At 42.5% G+C, this 15,061-nt stretch overlaps 1 protein-coding gene across 1 annotated transcript in view; it reads left to right on the top strand.

Moving 5' to 3' along the window:
- POF1B (POF1B actin binding protein) overlaps positions 1 to 12,328 on the top strand; it is a 41,698-nt gene extending 29,370 nt beyond the window's left edge. The window contains exons 9-15 of the mRNA XM_083423684.1: positions 584 to 697; positions 902 to 1,054; positions 3,127 to 3,237; positions 4,225 to 4,353; positions 6,113 to 6,189; positions 7,332 to 7,446; positions 9,315 to 12,328. Of these exons, the coding sequence (XP_083279810.1) occupies positions 584 to 697; positions 902 to 1,054; positions 3,127 to 3,237; positions 4,225 to 4,353; positions 6,113 to 6,189; positions 7,332 to 7,446; positions 9,315 to 9,335 (720 nt within the window). The 3' untranslated portion in view covers positions 9,336 to 12,328. The remainder of the gene's footprint in view (positions 1 to 583; positions 698 to 901; positions 1,055 to 3,126; positions 3,238 to 4,224; positions 4,354 to 6,112; positions 6,190 to 7,331; positions 7,447 to 9,314) is intronic.
- The last annotated feature ends 2,733 nt before the right edge of the window (positions 12,329 to 15,061 follow it).

The following is a 15,061-nucleotide window of genomic DNA, read 5'->3' as shown; positions in this document are numbered from 1 at the left end:
GCTGAGAACTTGAGCTTGCTTCCTCTCTCTCCTCTTCCCTTCTCTTCCCTTTTTCCTTTAATGCTGTTTCTTTTAGATATGTGGGCAAGGGCTGCCTTGTTTTAATTGATTGCATATAAGCCATTCTGGGAGCTTCTTCAGCCGAAGTGCAGAGTACAGATGTTATCTAAATAAGTAAACAAAATACATACCAAAAGAAAACTCTTCCCCCCCGCAAAGGTTCCTAGTCCTCCCAGCTCTTTTTTGGGGATATAGCCCCCTTGGACCAGTATGTGACTGAGTTGCAGTTGCTGATGGAACAGTAGTATGTGCCCCTATTCTGCTGTCCTTCAAACTGTGTTTTTGAACCACTTCCTGGCTTCCATTCAAATCACCTGAGAGATTTTTAGCTTTGGGCCCAGTAAGGAGGAGTTTCAGGTTTGTCTCTACACATTGCAATAAGCATGTTAGTTTCCCCATTAGAATTCTTGGTCCTGCGCGTCCACCATCATAGCAGCATGGGCCCATCTGAATTTTCAAAATTGTCATCAGAATTTTCAAAAAAAAAAAAGTCCTTTTCATAATGAGCATTTTGCTTTCACAGAAACTGGAAACTGACAAAGTGCTGCTTGAGAAAGACCTGGCTTTTAAAGAGTCCCAAGTAAAGGAGTATGAAACCCTTCTGGAGTCGGTGCGAGAGAATAATCGCCAACAGCAGGTAGGTTTGCATGCTTATCGGACTGAAACAAAAAATCTTAGTCGACCTGAGTTGAGCCTTAGGAGCACGTGGCAATGTTAAGCGTGCTTGCTCTGAGGATCAAAGTACCTTGGTGGTAGGGGGTACGCAAGGTACAGCATTCCCACTGGTAAATTGGCCCCAGGTTGTCTAAGCTGACCTGCTTCCTGCCATGTGTGTTCACAGCAAGCCCTCAGGGAGTACACTCTGAAGTGCCGCTCGCTGGAAGAGCAGCTCCTCTCTCTCCGGCACAACGATGGAGACCGAGAGTTCCGGCTGAAAGACCTGGAATACAGCAAGCGAGCCTTGGAGCAAGAAATCCAGAATCTGAGACTCCAGGTAAAGGCAGGCCTTTGTTTCTATTAACATGTGGCCTAATGACGGGTGACTGGGCCTCCCCAGCCTTAGTTCAGAAATCTAACCCAGGCACAGGGAACCTTTTATTGTTATTTTTTGTCCTGCCAAGGGCCCCATTCACTTGGAAGGAATGAGGGTGAAAGGTTGCGTTGCTGGCACTTGGGGGGTGGGGGGCAAATGCCAATATTGGTAGGTGCTAGAGCCCAAAATGGGTGGGTCACCCTTTTCTCTCTCTCATGTGCTTTCTGCTGCTCCCTTCATAGGGACGGAGGAATGCTGCCTTGAGCATAGGCCCATCCAGCTCAATATTCCCTGCACTCAAATTTGGAGTTATACTTGACAATCTGATAAAGTTGACAGTTTACTTGGACTTTGTGATTTTAACTCACTTGCAAAGTACTCATTCTGTGTGCCTTATTTCATAATTTTGTTTTTCACCTTTTAACTTTTGTCTGTTGATGTAATCGTTCTCTCTGTTTTATATGCATTATAAAATGAAATACTGATAATAAACTTTGCAAAGGGGGGGGGGAATGCTGCCCACGCTGGCTGACAGCAGTGCTCCAGAGTTTCATACAGTGGCACCCCCCAGCTTTATCTCAATGGGGTGAATGTTGAATCTGAGATCTTCTGCATGCAAAGCAGAGCATGCAAAGAGAGCCCTCCTCTCTTTCTCATTCTGCCACCCTGTTTTCTCCCTCGTTGGCACCCACCCATGAAACTGGGCTTGAGAGCTGCATGTAGATGAGAGGCTTCAGGTTGCCCCCCTGTGGTCTAAGGGCTATGCTACAACCATGAGCCAGAAATCAGTGAATACTTGCTATTTTCTGGTTAAACCAGCAAGATAGGCAGAATAGGCAGAGAAGGCTTTTATGGCCATCTGGTGATGAGGATCACACCATTCTCTGCATAAGAACATAAGAAAAGCCTGGCTGCTGGATCAGGCTAATGGTCCTTCTGCTTTAGCATCCTCTTCTCAACAGTGCCCAGGTCTAGGTGTTCCTGGTTCTAGCCACAGGAGCTTCTGATGCCTCCAGTTAATTAAAAAAAGGGAACGTGGTGTGGTTTGAAAACAAGTAAAATCTATATTGGAGAACCCTTGGCAAACTGCTGCTGGTCAGCAGGCAGTTCTAGGCTGCAAGTAGCAATAAAAGAAGGTAAGAAGAGCCTACTGGATCAACCCAATAGCCCAACTAGTCCAGCATCCTGTTCTCACAGTGGCCAATCAGATGCATGCGGGAAACCCACAAGCAGGATTCAAGCTCAAGATCCTTCTCCCTCGTGTGGTTTCCCAGCAACTGGTATTCAAAAGCATCATTTCCTCTGCCTGTGGAGGCAGCCATCTTAATTGATAGCCACTGCCAGGGATAGCCTTTATCCTCCACGAATTTGTCCAGTCTTCTTTTAACACCTTCCAAGTTTGTGGCCATGACCACCTTCGTTAGGAGTGAACTCAGTGAGTTCAACTATGCGCCATGTGAAGAAGAAAAGGTAAAGGGACCCCTGACCGTTAGGTCCAGTTGTGGATGACTCTCGGGTTGCAGCGCTCATCTTGCTCTATAGGCCGAGGGAGCTGGCGTACAGCTTCTGGGTCATGTGGCCAGCATGACTAAGCCGCTTCTGGCGAACCAGAGCAGCACGCGGAAACGCTGTTTACCTTCCCGCCGGAGCGGTACCTATTTATCTACTTGCACTTTGACGTGCTTTCGAACTGCTAGGTAGGCAGGAGCAGGGACCGAGCAACGAGAGCTCACCCCGTCTCGGGGATTTGAACCACCAACCTTCTGATCGGCAAGCCCTAGGCTCTGTGGTTTAACCCACAGCGCCACCCTAATCTCTTTTATGTGAAGAAGTACTTTCTTTTATATGTCCCGACTCTTCCAACGTTCAGCTTCCTTGGGTGTCAACCGGTTCTAGAGATGCGAGAGAGGGAGATGAGGGAAATTTCTTTGAACATCAGTTTTGTGACGGAGCTCGGTGAAAGTGACCCTGCTTTTTATCATCTGTGCCGTTTGCAAAAGTCAAACTAAATTAAGCATTTTGCTCTTGCACAGGCTTCCTCTAACACTCCAGGCCAGACCACCGTTGACGAACTATCCAGCCGCTACGTGGAGATGATCAACCAGCTTAGAGAGGATAAGGACAGGGAGATCCGCAACCTCAGGGTATGTCAGCTTTCCTTGTGCGGACACCACAGGGGGAGAAAGTCCACATCGAACCTCTCCAAGCACACCTCTGCGTTTGTACAGCTCAGGGCCACAGTGGTTGTGGCATCGGGAAATCAGTGATTGAACTGCCTGCTTTCTAAAATTATTCCTACTATTAAAAAGGTTAATGGCAGCCACTGGGATGCTATTAACCTTTTTAATAGTAAGAATAATGGGCACTAGCAGTGTTGTTTAGCCCTGTCCCTTTATATCATTTTTGCCTTTTAAATTGCCCTCCACCCGAAGTTGCTACCTGCTCCATGGAACAAATAGTAGCTTCAAGAAAAAGAGATTTTAATCAGGGGGGTGCAATGAGCGCAGTGGGTTGACCCCTTCCATATGCATAGCCCCAGTTAGTTTTAAACACACAATTACTATTGCACATTTGAAAAACCAGAAGGACAGCTGAACCACAAATCTCTCAATGTCACTGGGGATGTGAAAATTCTTGCTGCTCGCTATGAAAGCTGGCAGTAGCATCTTATTAATCGTTGTTTTTATTCTGAGGGTCGTAAGCCTCTGGGTGGGTGTCATTGGGTCCAAAGGGTGAGGTATTTTTATTTAGATTAATTTGTTTTTTATTGTATTCTTTGCTGAAAGTTTCAATGAAAATACATTTTTTTAAAAAAAAGGTGGGGTACCAGTATTTTAATAAGCAACAAAATAAAGAGTACCAGTGTTAAAAAATAAAATTTAAGTTAGTAGTTTTGCTTGTTTTTGCAACAACAACCCTTTATGAAAGGGGGTTAGTATTATTGTAACCACACTGCATAGGTGGTGAGATTCATAGTGGAGACTCCCTACATTTGCTCTGGAAATCCTGGCTTTCCCATATTCTCCAGTTCCATTCCTTGACTTTTTATCGCTTGCTTTTTAAAAAATTTGTTTTCTTTAAAAAATATATATCTGTATCTGAGTATGTGACCTGATGTTCTTGTTTTCTAGTCCAAATTATGTGAATTCCAGCGGGATTTTTCAAGGAAGCAGGGGAGTGACACTGACCTCCAGATTAGACTGCAAGACCTGACTTTAAGGCTGGAAGAGAGAGATGCCACATTGAAGCAGTTGGAAGATGTAAGTAGCGCTGCTTTGCAGACCGTGGTGCAGCGGGCAGTTGTTTGGAACTGCCCAGGCAGTCTCCCCCACTTTTATTTTTATTATTATTAAATTTCTTTACCAATCTTCATTCAAGGATCACAGGGTGGTTCACAAGATAAAAACACAAAAATACAGAACATGGTAACAGACTGAAACAATACGCCCCCCCCCCCCCAGTTCAAAAGACCATAGGTTGTTTAATTAGCCAAAAGCTATGTTTTAGGAACATAGAATCATAGAAATGTAGAGTTGGAAGGGGCCACAAGGATCCTGTAGTCCAATCCCCTGCAATGCAGGAATCATTTGCCCAACGTGGGGCTTGAACCCACAATGCTGAGATTAAGAGTCTCATGCTGTACCGACTGAGCTGTCCAGGAAGCTGCCTTCTACTGAGTCAGACCATTAGTTTGTTGCTTGCCTGTGGTACACCTAGGTTTCAGGGAGAGGTCTCTCCCAGTCCTACCTGGAGATGCCAGGGATTGAACTTGGGAACTTCTGTATCCAAGGCAGATGCTCTACCATGGAGCTATGACCCTTCCCCAAAGAGAAGGTTTTCCTGCTGCCTCTCTTGATTCCTTAATGCAAGCAGATAAATCAAGGAATAGCCCACGTTGAATGATCTGGAGTGCTTTCATGATAACTGCTCAGTACTTTGAGTTCCCAGCCTTTCATTTGTCTACATGCTCAGCAACACAAGGTTTGTACACCTGCATGGAGGTTGACAGGCACACCAGTACAGAGCAGAAGTCTCAAGAGTTTTCCATTTCTCCAGTCTGCCTTCTCCTCCTTCCTTGTGAGATAATTTGGCATTTAGTAAGCATTCTGTAAACATCCATATCCATCCTTGGCTCAGTGATAGAGCATCTGCTAGCACAGAGAGGAAATCCCAGGGTCATTCTTCAGGCAAGACTGGGAATGTTCCCTATCTGAAACCTTAGAGAACCGTTGCTAGTCAGTATTGATTAGTGTGGCACCCAGCTTAACACCCCAAACTCATAACAATACTGAGACAGATGGGCCAATGTTCTGGCTTGGTCATAGGAGCCCAGTTAAGAATGTTATTGATATAAATGTGTTGAATGATACAAGCAAAGCCCACTAAGGGATAGCAAACAGAATACCACTATGTAAACAACGCAGCAGTTTTCCAAACACACAGTGAGATCTCCAGGATTCAAACTCATTTTGCACTTGTTCAACAAATGGGTGGCAGCTATTAACCTCTTATTGCTTTAATTTCTTCTTCCTGTTAAGGAAATGCTGTTCCTGTGAATCCTGAAAACATATTATTGTAAAAATCACCCACTGCATAATATGGAGTATACAATATAAGACCATGGTCCAAAATATAAATGGAATACCTATTGAATTATATTATACATGCATCTCAATGCAACCCCTGATGTTCCCAAGGTGCCTTAGTTTGGCCTGGTTCAGGCATGTGTGTGTGTGTATCAGCCTACTAAGCCCAGAAATACATAGGTCTTGTGCCTCCATCCTCCATCCTTATGCCATTCCTTCCTTCTTCTTCTTCCATTCAACATTTCCTGGCTAATTAACCATAGTTCAGCGACCTCTTGATCAATATCCCAATATGAAGTGTTCTTTAGTCATGACAAGCCTCTACTTTCAAAGAACTGGATTTTACTTGTGATCGTCACTGTGTTAATGCCTTGATAAAGATTTTGAGTGAAATAGCCTTTTTAAAAAAAATCTCTCTCTCTCTCTCTCTCAGGAAATCTTCAGATTGAAACAAGAAAAACTAGCAAACAATTCATCCCAAGGAGTAACAAAGACTATCATCACTAAAAAGTAAGGGCACTGCATGCAACTCTTTTTCTTTCTGACTGTCTGTCTCTCTTGTGCTGCAGGTGTGTGCAATGCTTTACAGCAGGAGTGGGGAACCTTGAGCCCATTTGGTTCTCCATTTGACTCTCCATTTGGCTCTCCAGGCTGTTTTGGAGAAGCCACACTCACCCGCCCAAAACCTGATGTCACACATAGAGCTGGCACTTATCAGCTAATTTTCAAACTCTTGGGAACCCCATGCAAGGAATTTTGGCAGATGGGCAGGACATCCTACCTGTCAGTCATGTGATAATGGTGTCATGTGACTGGAAGGTGTAATAATAATAATAATAATTATTTATACCCCACCCATCTGGCTGAGTTTCCCCAGCCACTCTGGGCGGCTTCCAAAATAATAATAATAATAATAATAATAATAATAATAATAATAATAATTAAAGCGATACAACATCAAACATTAAAAACTTCCCTAAATAGGGCTGCCTTCAGATGTCTTCTAAAAGTCAGATAGTTGTTAATTTCTTTGACATCTGATGAGAGGATGTTCCACAGGGTGGACACCACTGCCAAGATGGCCCTCTGCCTGGTTCCCTGTAACTTGGCTTCTCGCAGTGAGGGAACTGCCAGAAGGCCCTTGGAGCTGGACCTCAGTGTCCGGGCAGAACCATGGGGGGTACTTCAGGTATACTGGGCCAAGGCTGTTTAGGGCTTTAAAGGTCAGCACCAACACTTTGAATTGTGCTTGGAAATGTACTGTACTGGGAAGGATCTGGCTCATGGAGCCGAAAAGATTTCAATTCCTGACCTTACAGAACATAAGAGCTACAAATCCCAGAGTGGTCAATCCCTCCTTTCAGAGAACTCTTAGAATTGTAGCTCTGAACTGAATGGGAGAGTGGGTCTCCTAACAGCCCTCAGCAGCTTTAATAATCTACTGGTCTCCAAATGCTTTGGGGGAAGCCAAGACTATTGCCATGGTATAAGAGTGCTTTAAATGTATCATGCGGATCTGATGCCAGAATGTTTTGCACACTTTAGGTAAAGGTAAAGGTGACCGACTCTGGGGTTGCGCACCCATCTCGCTTAATACCACACTATATGTGGTATTAAAATAGAAATGCTGATAGATCCTTTTGAAATTCCAGGTACAGGAATCAGTATCCTATCCTTGGCCTCTTGTCTGATGACTACAATGTCACATCACCTGTAAAGGAATCGCAGACAATTGTAATTGAAAAAACTGGAGAAATGTGGAAGCAGGTAAGTCATCCCTAGGGGAATGTTTGTTCTGGAAGTCACTTAAGAAACATGTACAGCTACAGTGACTGTTTTTCTGAGCATTATTAAGTCTCAGAAAGACAATTCATTTAATTAATATACTGCTTTGTGCCAAAATGGCTTCTAAGCAGTTTATAACTAAAAATCCATACATCAGTTCTGGCACTTCTCAGGTGGGTTCCGCTGCCATTCTAAGAGAACAAGGGTGGCGTTCATGGCGAGTTCCGGCACCTCTTTTTCTAGAAAAGTAGCACTGCCATGCATAATTAAAATGCACAATAAAACAATTCCACTGAAGCATTCATACACCTTTAATTAAAATGTAAATAAAGCAAGCCAGTTAAAAAGTATGACATTTAAAAAGCATTTAAAGCAGTAAGATGTCAAGTTCAAGTTGTGGGCGTGCTTGCCTAAACAAATGTGTCTTCAGGACCCAGTAGAATGCCATGGGGCCTTTTGTATTTCAGCCGGGAGGGCATTCCACAACACTGGTACTACCAGTTAAAGAAACACCTCTGTTACTGTACGCCAATATTTATCAGGCCATGGCAAAACTAACTGGGTTTCATTTAGCGATAATAGTACCCGTCCTGGATGGGCATAGTGGATTCCCCACAGTTATCTTTTGTGAGGGATATCCTAGGGTTGCCATAAAAAGAACTGCCAACATGGGTTGCCATATGTCCAGATTTTCAGAGACATTTTGCCGATTTCCGCCCGGACACTGCTTCCTACTACAGTATTCTGGATATCTCTGAGAAATTCTGGATATATGGCATCCCTAGGATTTCCCAGGTGTGGGCAACAGCCCATATACAACATTTCTTCATGGGCAGCCATTTTGGATCAACATAGGAAGCTGCTTTATGCCAGGTCAGACCAATGGTCCATCTAGCTTGGTAGTATCTACATTGACCGGCAGCCGCTCTCCAGGGTTTCAAGCAGGAATCTTTCCCAGCCCTCCCTAGGGATTGAACATTGGATTATTTACATGTAAAGCTCTGCCGCTCCCCTACCACAGCCCTTCCCCCAAGACATTGTCCTCAGACATTGTTTTCAGATTGCTGGATATTGTGAACTGGGTTGTAATCTGCGTCAGTGGCTCCCAAACTTTATAGGATGTGGCACCCTGGGCTGGGGTGCTGAGGTGAACAACTGGCAGAAATCTAGGATGGCCCTCCCAATGGCATCTGTAGACAAGAGGTAGTGGCAGTGCGGGGAAATTAGGATATATGGAGTGAGACCCAGGTTTTGCCAGCAAAGACTTGCTTGTCATAGATGTATCCCAGTATAGAAAATTTGTGCCAAAAGTTAAAAGGCGTATTAATCCTAAATCTTGAGGACAAAGTCCAAATATTGAAAGTCTGCCCAGCTAGTTCCACATACCCAATGGGACTTTAGGGTTGTGTTCTTAAACAGCAATTCCCCAGGCTCCATGGCCTACGGCTTTTGAAACATTGGGAGTTCAAAAGCAGTTTGCAAAATGATTGCAGAAAGACTTCGTATGCAAAATCAACAACAACAACCCCAGCCAACTAAACCTACATAAGAGCAACGCTCCCAATTAGATGTTTGAAAAGGGTGTGTTGAAGTTGCCCTTTGCATGCCAGACAGGAAATCTCTCATTTTTCAGTTGATTTTTCTTCCTTTCTTCAAAATGTCGCAAAGGGCCCTTTGCGGTGTTGCTGTTTATTTAAACTGGTTAGGGCACAAAACCTTAGCTTCTTGCATTTGCTGTATGAAACTTGAGCTTTCAGAATAAATAGCAAATAATTATTATTTTTAAAATCCAATGAATGTATGCAGACATACAGCATGAATGATAATGTGTTTTCTTTGTTTTGCAACAGGAGGCCTTTACGGCTGATTAAAGAACTGCTTCCTTTCTTTCAAGTATGAACAAGTTCCCTGGACAAGCCACAGCTGATCAGAGGAGTTCATGTGCAAATGAATGTTGTTACATTATTTTTCTGCTTTTCTTCTTCTCCTATTGATTTTTCAAGTCTGAAACGCAAAACAGTCACGGTTAGGGAAAAAATGTTACAGGCACACTATATAATGGTGTGTGTGGAATGGGGGTGTCTTGGCTTTGATTGTTCACATATGAGTGGTTTTCAAACATTCTTCTTCCTTCAGTCTTAATTATATTGGCTCATCAGCAAAGATACTCTGATGTGTCTTGAAAATGAGTTTGAGGTGTATGAGTTCATACAAGGGACTGCCAAGTTTGTCCTCCCCATTGACCCATGGGAACAGAGAATGTCACTTAGAATGTACCCAGTTCACTGCAAAGGTGAGTAGCAATGGGTGAATGGTTTTTCAGGAAAGCTCATAAGATGTTAGGAAGCTGCCTTGTACTGAGAGCATTAGTCCATCTCAGTACTGTTTGAAGTGATTTCAGGTGGGATGCTTCACAGTCAGTCCTACATGGAGAGGCCAGGAGGTGAACCAGTTGATCTTCTGTGTGCAAGGCAGATACTCTAGCACTGAGCTATGAACTGAGCTTTTCATCAAGGGATGCTTGTGTTCCCTCAAATGCAATGTGGCAACTACTATAGCAAATTGTCTTTTGAATGAATTCCCCACCCCCTACTGCCCTGTCCTAAAATCTCACTGAAAAACAGACACACACAACTCGTTATGCTTTGGATAAAATAAGTTTCTCCTCTCCCTCCCTCTCTCTCTTTTTTCGAAAAGTTCAGGTGTGCCACTTTTGAAATTAATCCATCATGCTGGATAGTTAGCAATGTCTGTGGGTTGACTTCATCACTTTGCAGTGCAAGGTCAATTGACAAAACTGAACAGTCAGGGTTGAGTTGTATATAGTAAACTTGCTTGCATGATTTCCGTGGTGTCAAAGGGCAGGGGGTGGGGAGCCCGACATGCTGGGGTGTGTGAATTGACTAGAAAGGACCATTTCCCATGGTAGATATCATGGTCAACTTAAGTTGGGAGGTTATTAGCAGGTGTCATTCAGAGAAAATGACATGATGCTTATGCCCATTTTTCAAGTGTGACTTGGAAATGGTGTGATCACACAGTGACCATATTGGGAGCTTTAAATAGTGCAGAAGTCACACCATGCTCCCCCTCAAGCTAATGAAGACCCTTCTCCAACTTGCCTAATCTGGGAAGGTCACAGCTATAGGGCAGTAATGGTGGGTTGTTGTGTTCACTGATAAAACTTGTTAGCCATGCACTTAAACCTCATTGATTTTTCAATCGGATAGAGAGGTGCCTATCTCCATTTGGGCAGTGCTTATTGTAAATAGAAAACTTGTGGGGCAGCATAGCAGGAAGGGTGTGTATGACACTTACCCAGAATCAGCCTAATGATGTGTTTGATGGCAAACACTCATACTGGTGTGTCTGCCGAAATAACATCATGTTTCCTGATTCACATTGGTGTTGCAGCTAGTATTCATGTGGCTGTTTAGCTTTTCCATAAGGCCAATGAGTGTTAAGCACAAGAATGTTGTCACCACTGCCATAATCACTCTTGCAAGGGGATGAGGTGGGCTGATAAAAAGAATAATGAAAATGTGCTTTCGAGGAGTGTGGCTGGTGATTGTTATAGCCCTTGGGACTAAGCTTTTAAGCAGTTATTATCAAATTTGTTTTACCAATTGTGACTGTTATTATTATCTTGATAGCATATAATTTTCTGTTTTGCATGTAGAGCTTTTTGTTTTCTTGTTCAGTCCTCTATACAGTACTGAAAAAAAATGAAACAAACCCCGAGTTTTGCCCAGCAAAGTTGTTTTGTTAACAAAATAACTCCAGTTTTACTCCCACCTAAAATATTGGAACTCTGGACCAGAGTAAACTGTGGTCTACTGTTGTAAATCATCTCAATTTCTGATCCACAAGTAGCATATGCTTTCCCTACCCTTCAATTTTGCATTCCCAGGCAGGCTGCAAAAAAAGGTTAATCCACCCGAAGCGAGCTTCCATTTATGCTTTGTTGGCTGCCATAATACCTTGCATTGGTCTATTTATTGGTAAAAATGAGGGCAGCACCCAAAATAGAAATCAGAGAGAGAGAGATGGAGAGACACAATCTGTAGGAGGGGAAAATAATAATCAAGGTTTCCATTTGAAATGCATTAGGTATTTTCTACTTTTTTCCAGAACTTTGAGATTTGCCTCTCTCTTTTTTAAAATCTTTATTAAAAAAAATGTTTTCCCAGATTCTGCAAATTAAAGAGGCATACCCAAGGAGCACCATCAATTAGGAACCCAATAAAATGAACTAAATTGGACAAGAGCACATTCCACACTCTTGAACACTCTTGATCTAGCTTTGAGGGCCTTCTGCCGATTCCCTGTGAGAAGTAAGGTTACAGGGAACCGGGTTGAGGGCCTTCTGTGGAATGGCCTTCCATCAGATGTCATGACTTTTAGAAGACATCTGAAGGCAGCCCTGCTCAGGGAAGTTTTTCATGTTTGATGTCGTATTGTGTTTTAATTTGTTGGAAGCTGCACAGAGTGCCTGGGGAAACCCTGTCAGATGGGCAGCAAATAATAAATTATTAATAGTATTATTTTTATTATTAGTATTATTATTGGCACACTTCCCAATCATTTCATTATAACACCAACTGGAGATGTTTGTAGCTCAACAGCAGAGTGGTGTTGGTTATGCAGCTACAAAATAACACTTTACTAGGTTTTTGTAGGGATTTGTTTTGTGGGTACATGGGCGCTCCCTTCCCTCTCTTTTCTCACAGCGTGATGGATGTTGGTCATTTTGGGAGCTGACACATAACAGTCTGTATCTGTATCAATAAGCCCTTAGCAGTTTACAGGGGGCAAGCCTACATATATCTTTGTTAAAACAAAATAAATATATTTGTAAGCTTGATTTCTTAGCTGTCGCCTGAAGTTTTTAGATTATTGGTGTATGAAGTTGGCAACTCTACGAGATGATAATATCAAGTATGAAATGTTCTTTTTAAAAGTCAATTATATTTTTTAATTGGGGTGGGGAGGATTCAAGTCCCCTGATTTTTTAAACATGTAATACATGTTCTTCAGTGCAGCAGTCTCTAGCAGTAATAGGCTCACTAATGAGCAGAACTTGCCTGCAGAGCGCATTTTTCTCCATTTCACGGGGTTTGCCATACACATATCATAAAATACCTTTTTACCTGGAGCTTAGTTCTTCCCATTGAAGTATATGGGACAGGCAGCATCTATACATACAAAACCTCTTGGCTATGTGGAATAGCCAGAAGTCGCAACATTGCCTAAAGGGCTAACATAATGGACATTAATATGGGGAAGAGGAAGTCATGAATGATGGGCAAGATGACCAAACCTTCCGGGCAATTATTGCTTTTTAAGGATGCAGTACAAAAGAGACTGGAGCTGCACTGAAATTCCCGCCAGGGACACAACAGGTCCCCAGAGGTTTTCACAATGCAAGCTGACACACTCCTAAGGAATCTTGGGGAAGCCATCTCATCTTATCTCCAGAACTGACACATCTAAAGCAACAAAAAGATGAGGTTGTAAATCACAGCTTTGAAGCAATTAAGAAATTAAAGGACTTCCCTACCCATCCCTCACATTTTATTTTTACACTGTATTGAAGCTGGTACATACAATTCTCCCAAGTTCAGTAGGTGTTATGGCACAGCCCAGAGCTATGTAGCTAACCTCCCCTTAGAAATATGATTTAGTCCTATGCTGATGTGGCTTCTTGGGCAAAATCACCCAAGTTTACTTCTCAACCTTTCTAAAGTCGTTTCAATGTGTGCTACTCAGTTCAAAAATGGTTAGGAGAGTAGGAAAATGGTGTATTCACTATTTCTCCCCTTTCACACATAATCCATTCTCCCTGATTAGTCCTAACTATGTATTATTCTGCAGGTATACTTTTGGATTATTATTTTTGCAAGCTAGATGTGGGATTTCTGTCTTTTTTCCAGGAAAATACAAACAAAAAATGAAATGAAATGATAATTTAAAAAATGAAACAAAACACCACAACCCAATGTATCCCAAAGCATTTTATCCACACTTTGCAAACTTGTTTTTTTCTAAATAAACTATCTTGTGTGTACATATTTTTGAAACTTGGAATGTTTTGCTGTTACACACACCCACACTTTCCACAGAAGCACAAACTCCAATACCAGAATTGCTGCTGGAATTTGAATACCGGGGAATCCATATACTATTAGTGCTAGGACAAATATCACCCTGTGGCGGAGAATTCACTGAACCCTGGTTTGGAACAGCTAATTCAACTCAACCATGCCTGCAATCCATGGCTCATGTTGCCCTGGGAAGGGAGGCGAGAACGGCTGCACCTGAGGGGAAGAAGGAACATGAGCCTGTTCCAGAATTCAAAACCCTGGCTGGAAGATTAGGAAAGAAGCTGAATCAGCGTCTACTGCAGCCTGTCACTGCCTTTTTTGGAGCTTTTTTTTTTTTAAATGGTCACTTGTAGTTCCCTTGCAATTAAGGTAAAAAGAAAACAAAGAATTGCCCATCCCAGTGTAAAGCTATATAACAAATAGTCATACGCTTTGGTCACTTATCAACAAGATTTTGAAGAGCCACCACAAGTAAGTGCAGGATGGATTGGGTAATAGTCTGGAGCCATAAAATATTTGAATGAGACATCAGGGAACCAAAGGGTGCAAAGGCTTAAGCAAAGGTACTTTTTATATGCCCCACTGGATACTTTTGGAGGGTACACCTCCATGTTACTGCTACATCACAGTGAAGATCTGGTATCAAAAGTGATCTCAGTTTCAAAAGTGGTTTGCCAAGTGGGTTCTGTGGGGCAGCAAAATATAAGCCCAGGAAACATCTGGGAAAAGTTGAGCAGTAATCTGAATCTTTTTGGGGAAAAAATACATATTTTTTTTGTATTGCTTGATGAAATAGATGTGCAGAGGTGTTTTGGAAGCTGCTATAAAAAGTCACTTTTCCATCAGTGATTTGGTCATTCTAACTAAGGCTCATGTGCAAATTAGCCCTTTTCCTCAACGCATCTCACTTCTACGACTCACTGGCTGATGAAAGGGAGGAGTTTGAAGGCAGAGTCAATTTGAGTATTGCAGGACCATGTTATGGAAAGCACTAGGAAGCAAAATTAAATGTTAACATTAGAAACATGGACCAAGCACACACATCCTGATCCTAAATATGCTTCAGAATTTACTTTGCAGCAAGTCTCACTTTATTGGCGCTTATTTTCAAGTTAAGTGAATTTAAATTTTAGATGCAAGGTCACTTAATATAAAAACAATACTGGAATGCTATTTCATAATAAAATTAATGCAGCCCCCTATGCTGTGTGGCATTTGCCAAGCAGAGATATCATTAGTACTTCCTTTTTGGAGCACTCAGGCAGATGCAGCAAGCTGTTTTACCCTGCTATGTTTCTACCGGCATTGATCCAAATCAGAGTAGCTGTTCTGTTACTGTTATTTTGAACAGCCTTGTTCCAATACTTGCACTATGATCAGCGTGCAACCATGGGAGCAAGCTGCCTGCTTCCACACAAGCCTGCTAGTAGTATATGTGCATGCACAAACTCACATACAGTGCACACTCAGGAGTGAGGTGATGCCATTTAGTC

Source organism: Podarcis tiliguerta (assembly GCF_965153285.1).
Source record: "Podarcis tiliguerta genome assembly, chromosome: Z".
In the NCBI taxonomy this organism is placed as follows: Eukaryota; Metazoa; Chordata; class Lepidosauria; order Squamata; family Lacertidae; genus Podarcis; species Podarcis tiliguerta.
Note: the sequence above shows the minus strand (reverse complement) of the source record. Positions and strands in the feature narration are given on the sequence as shown.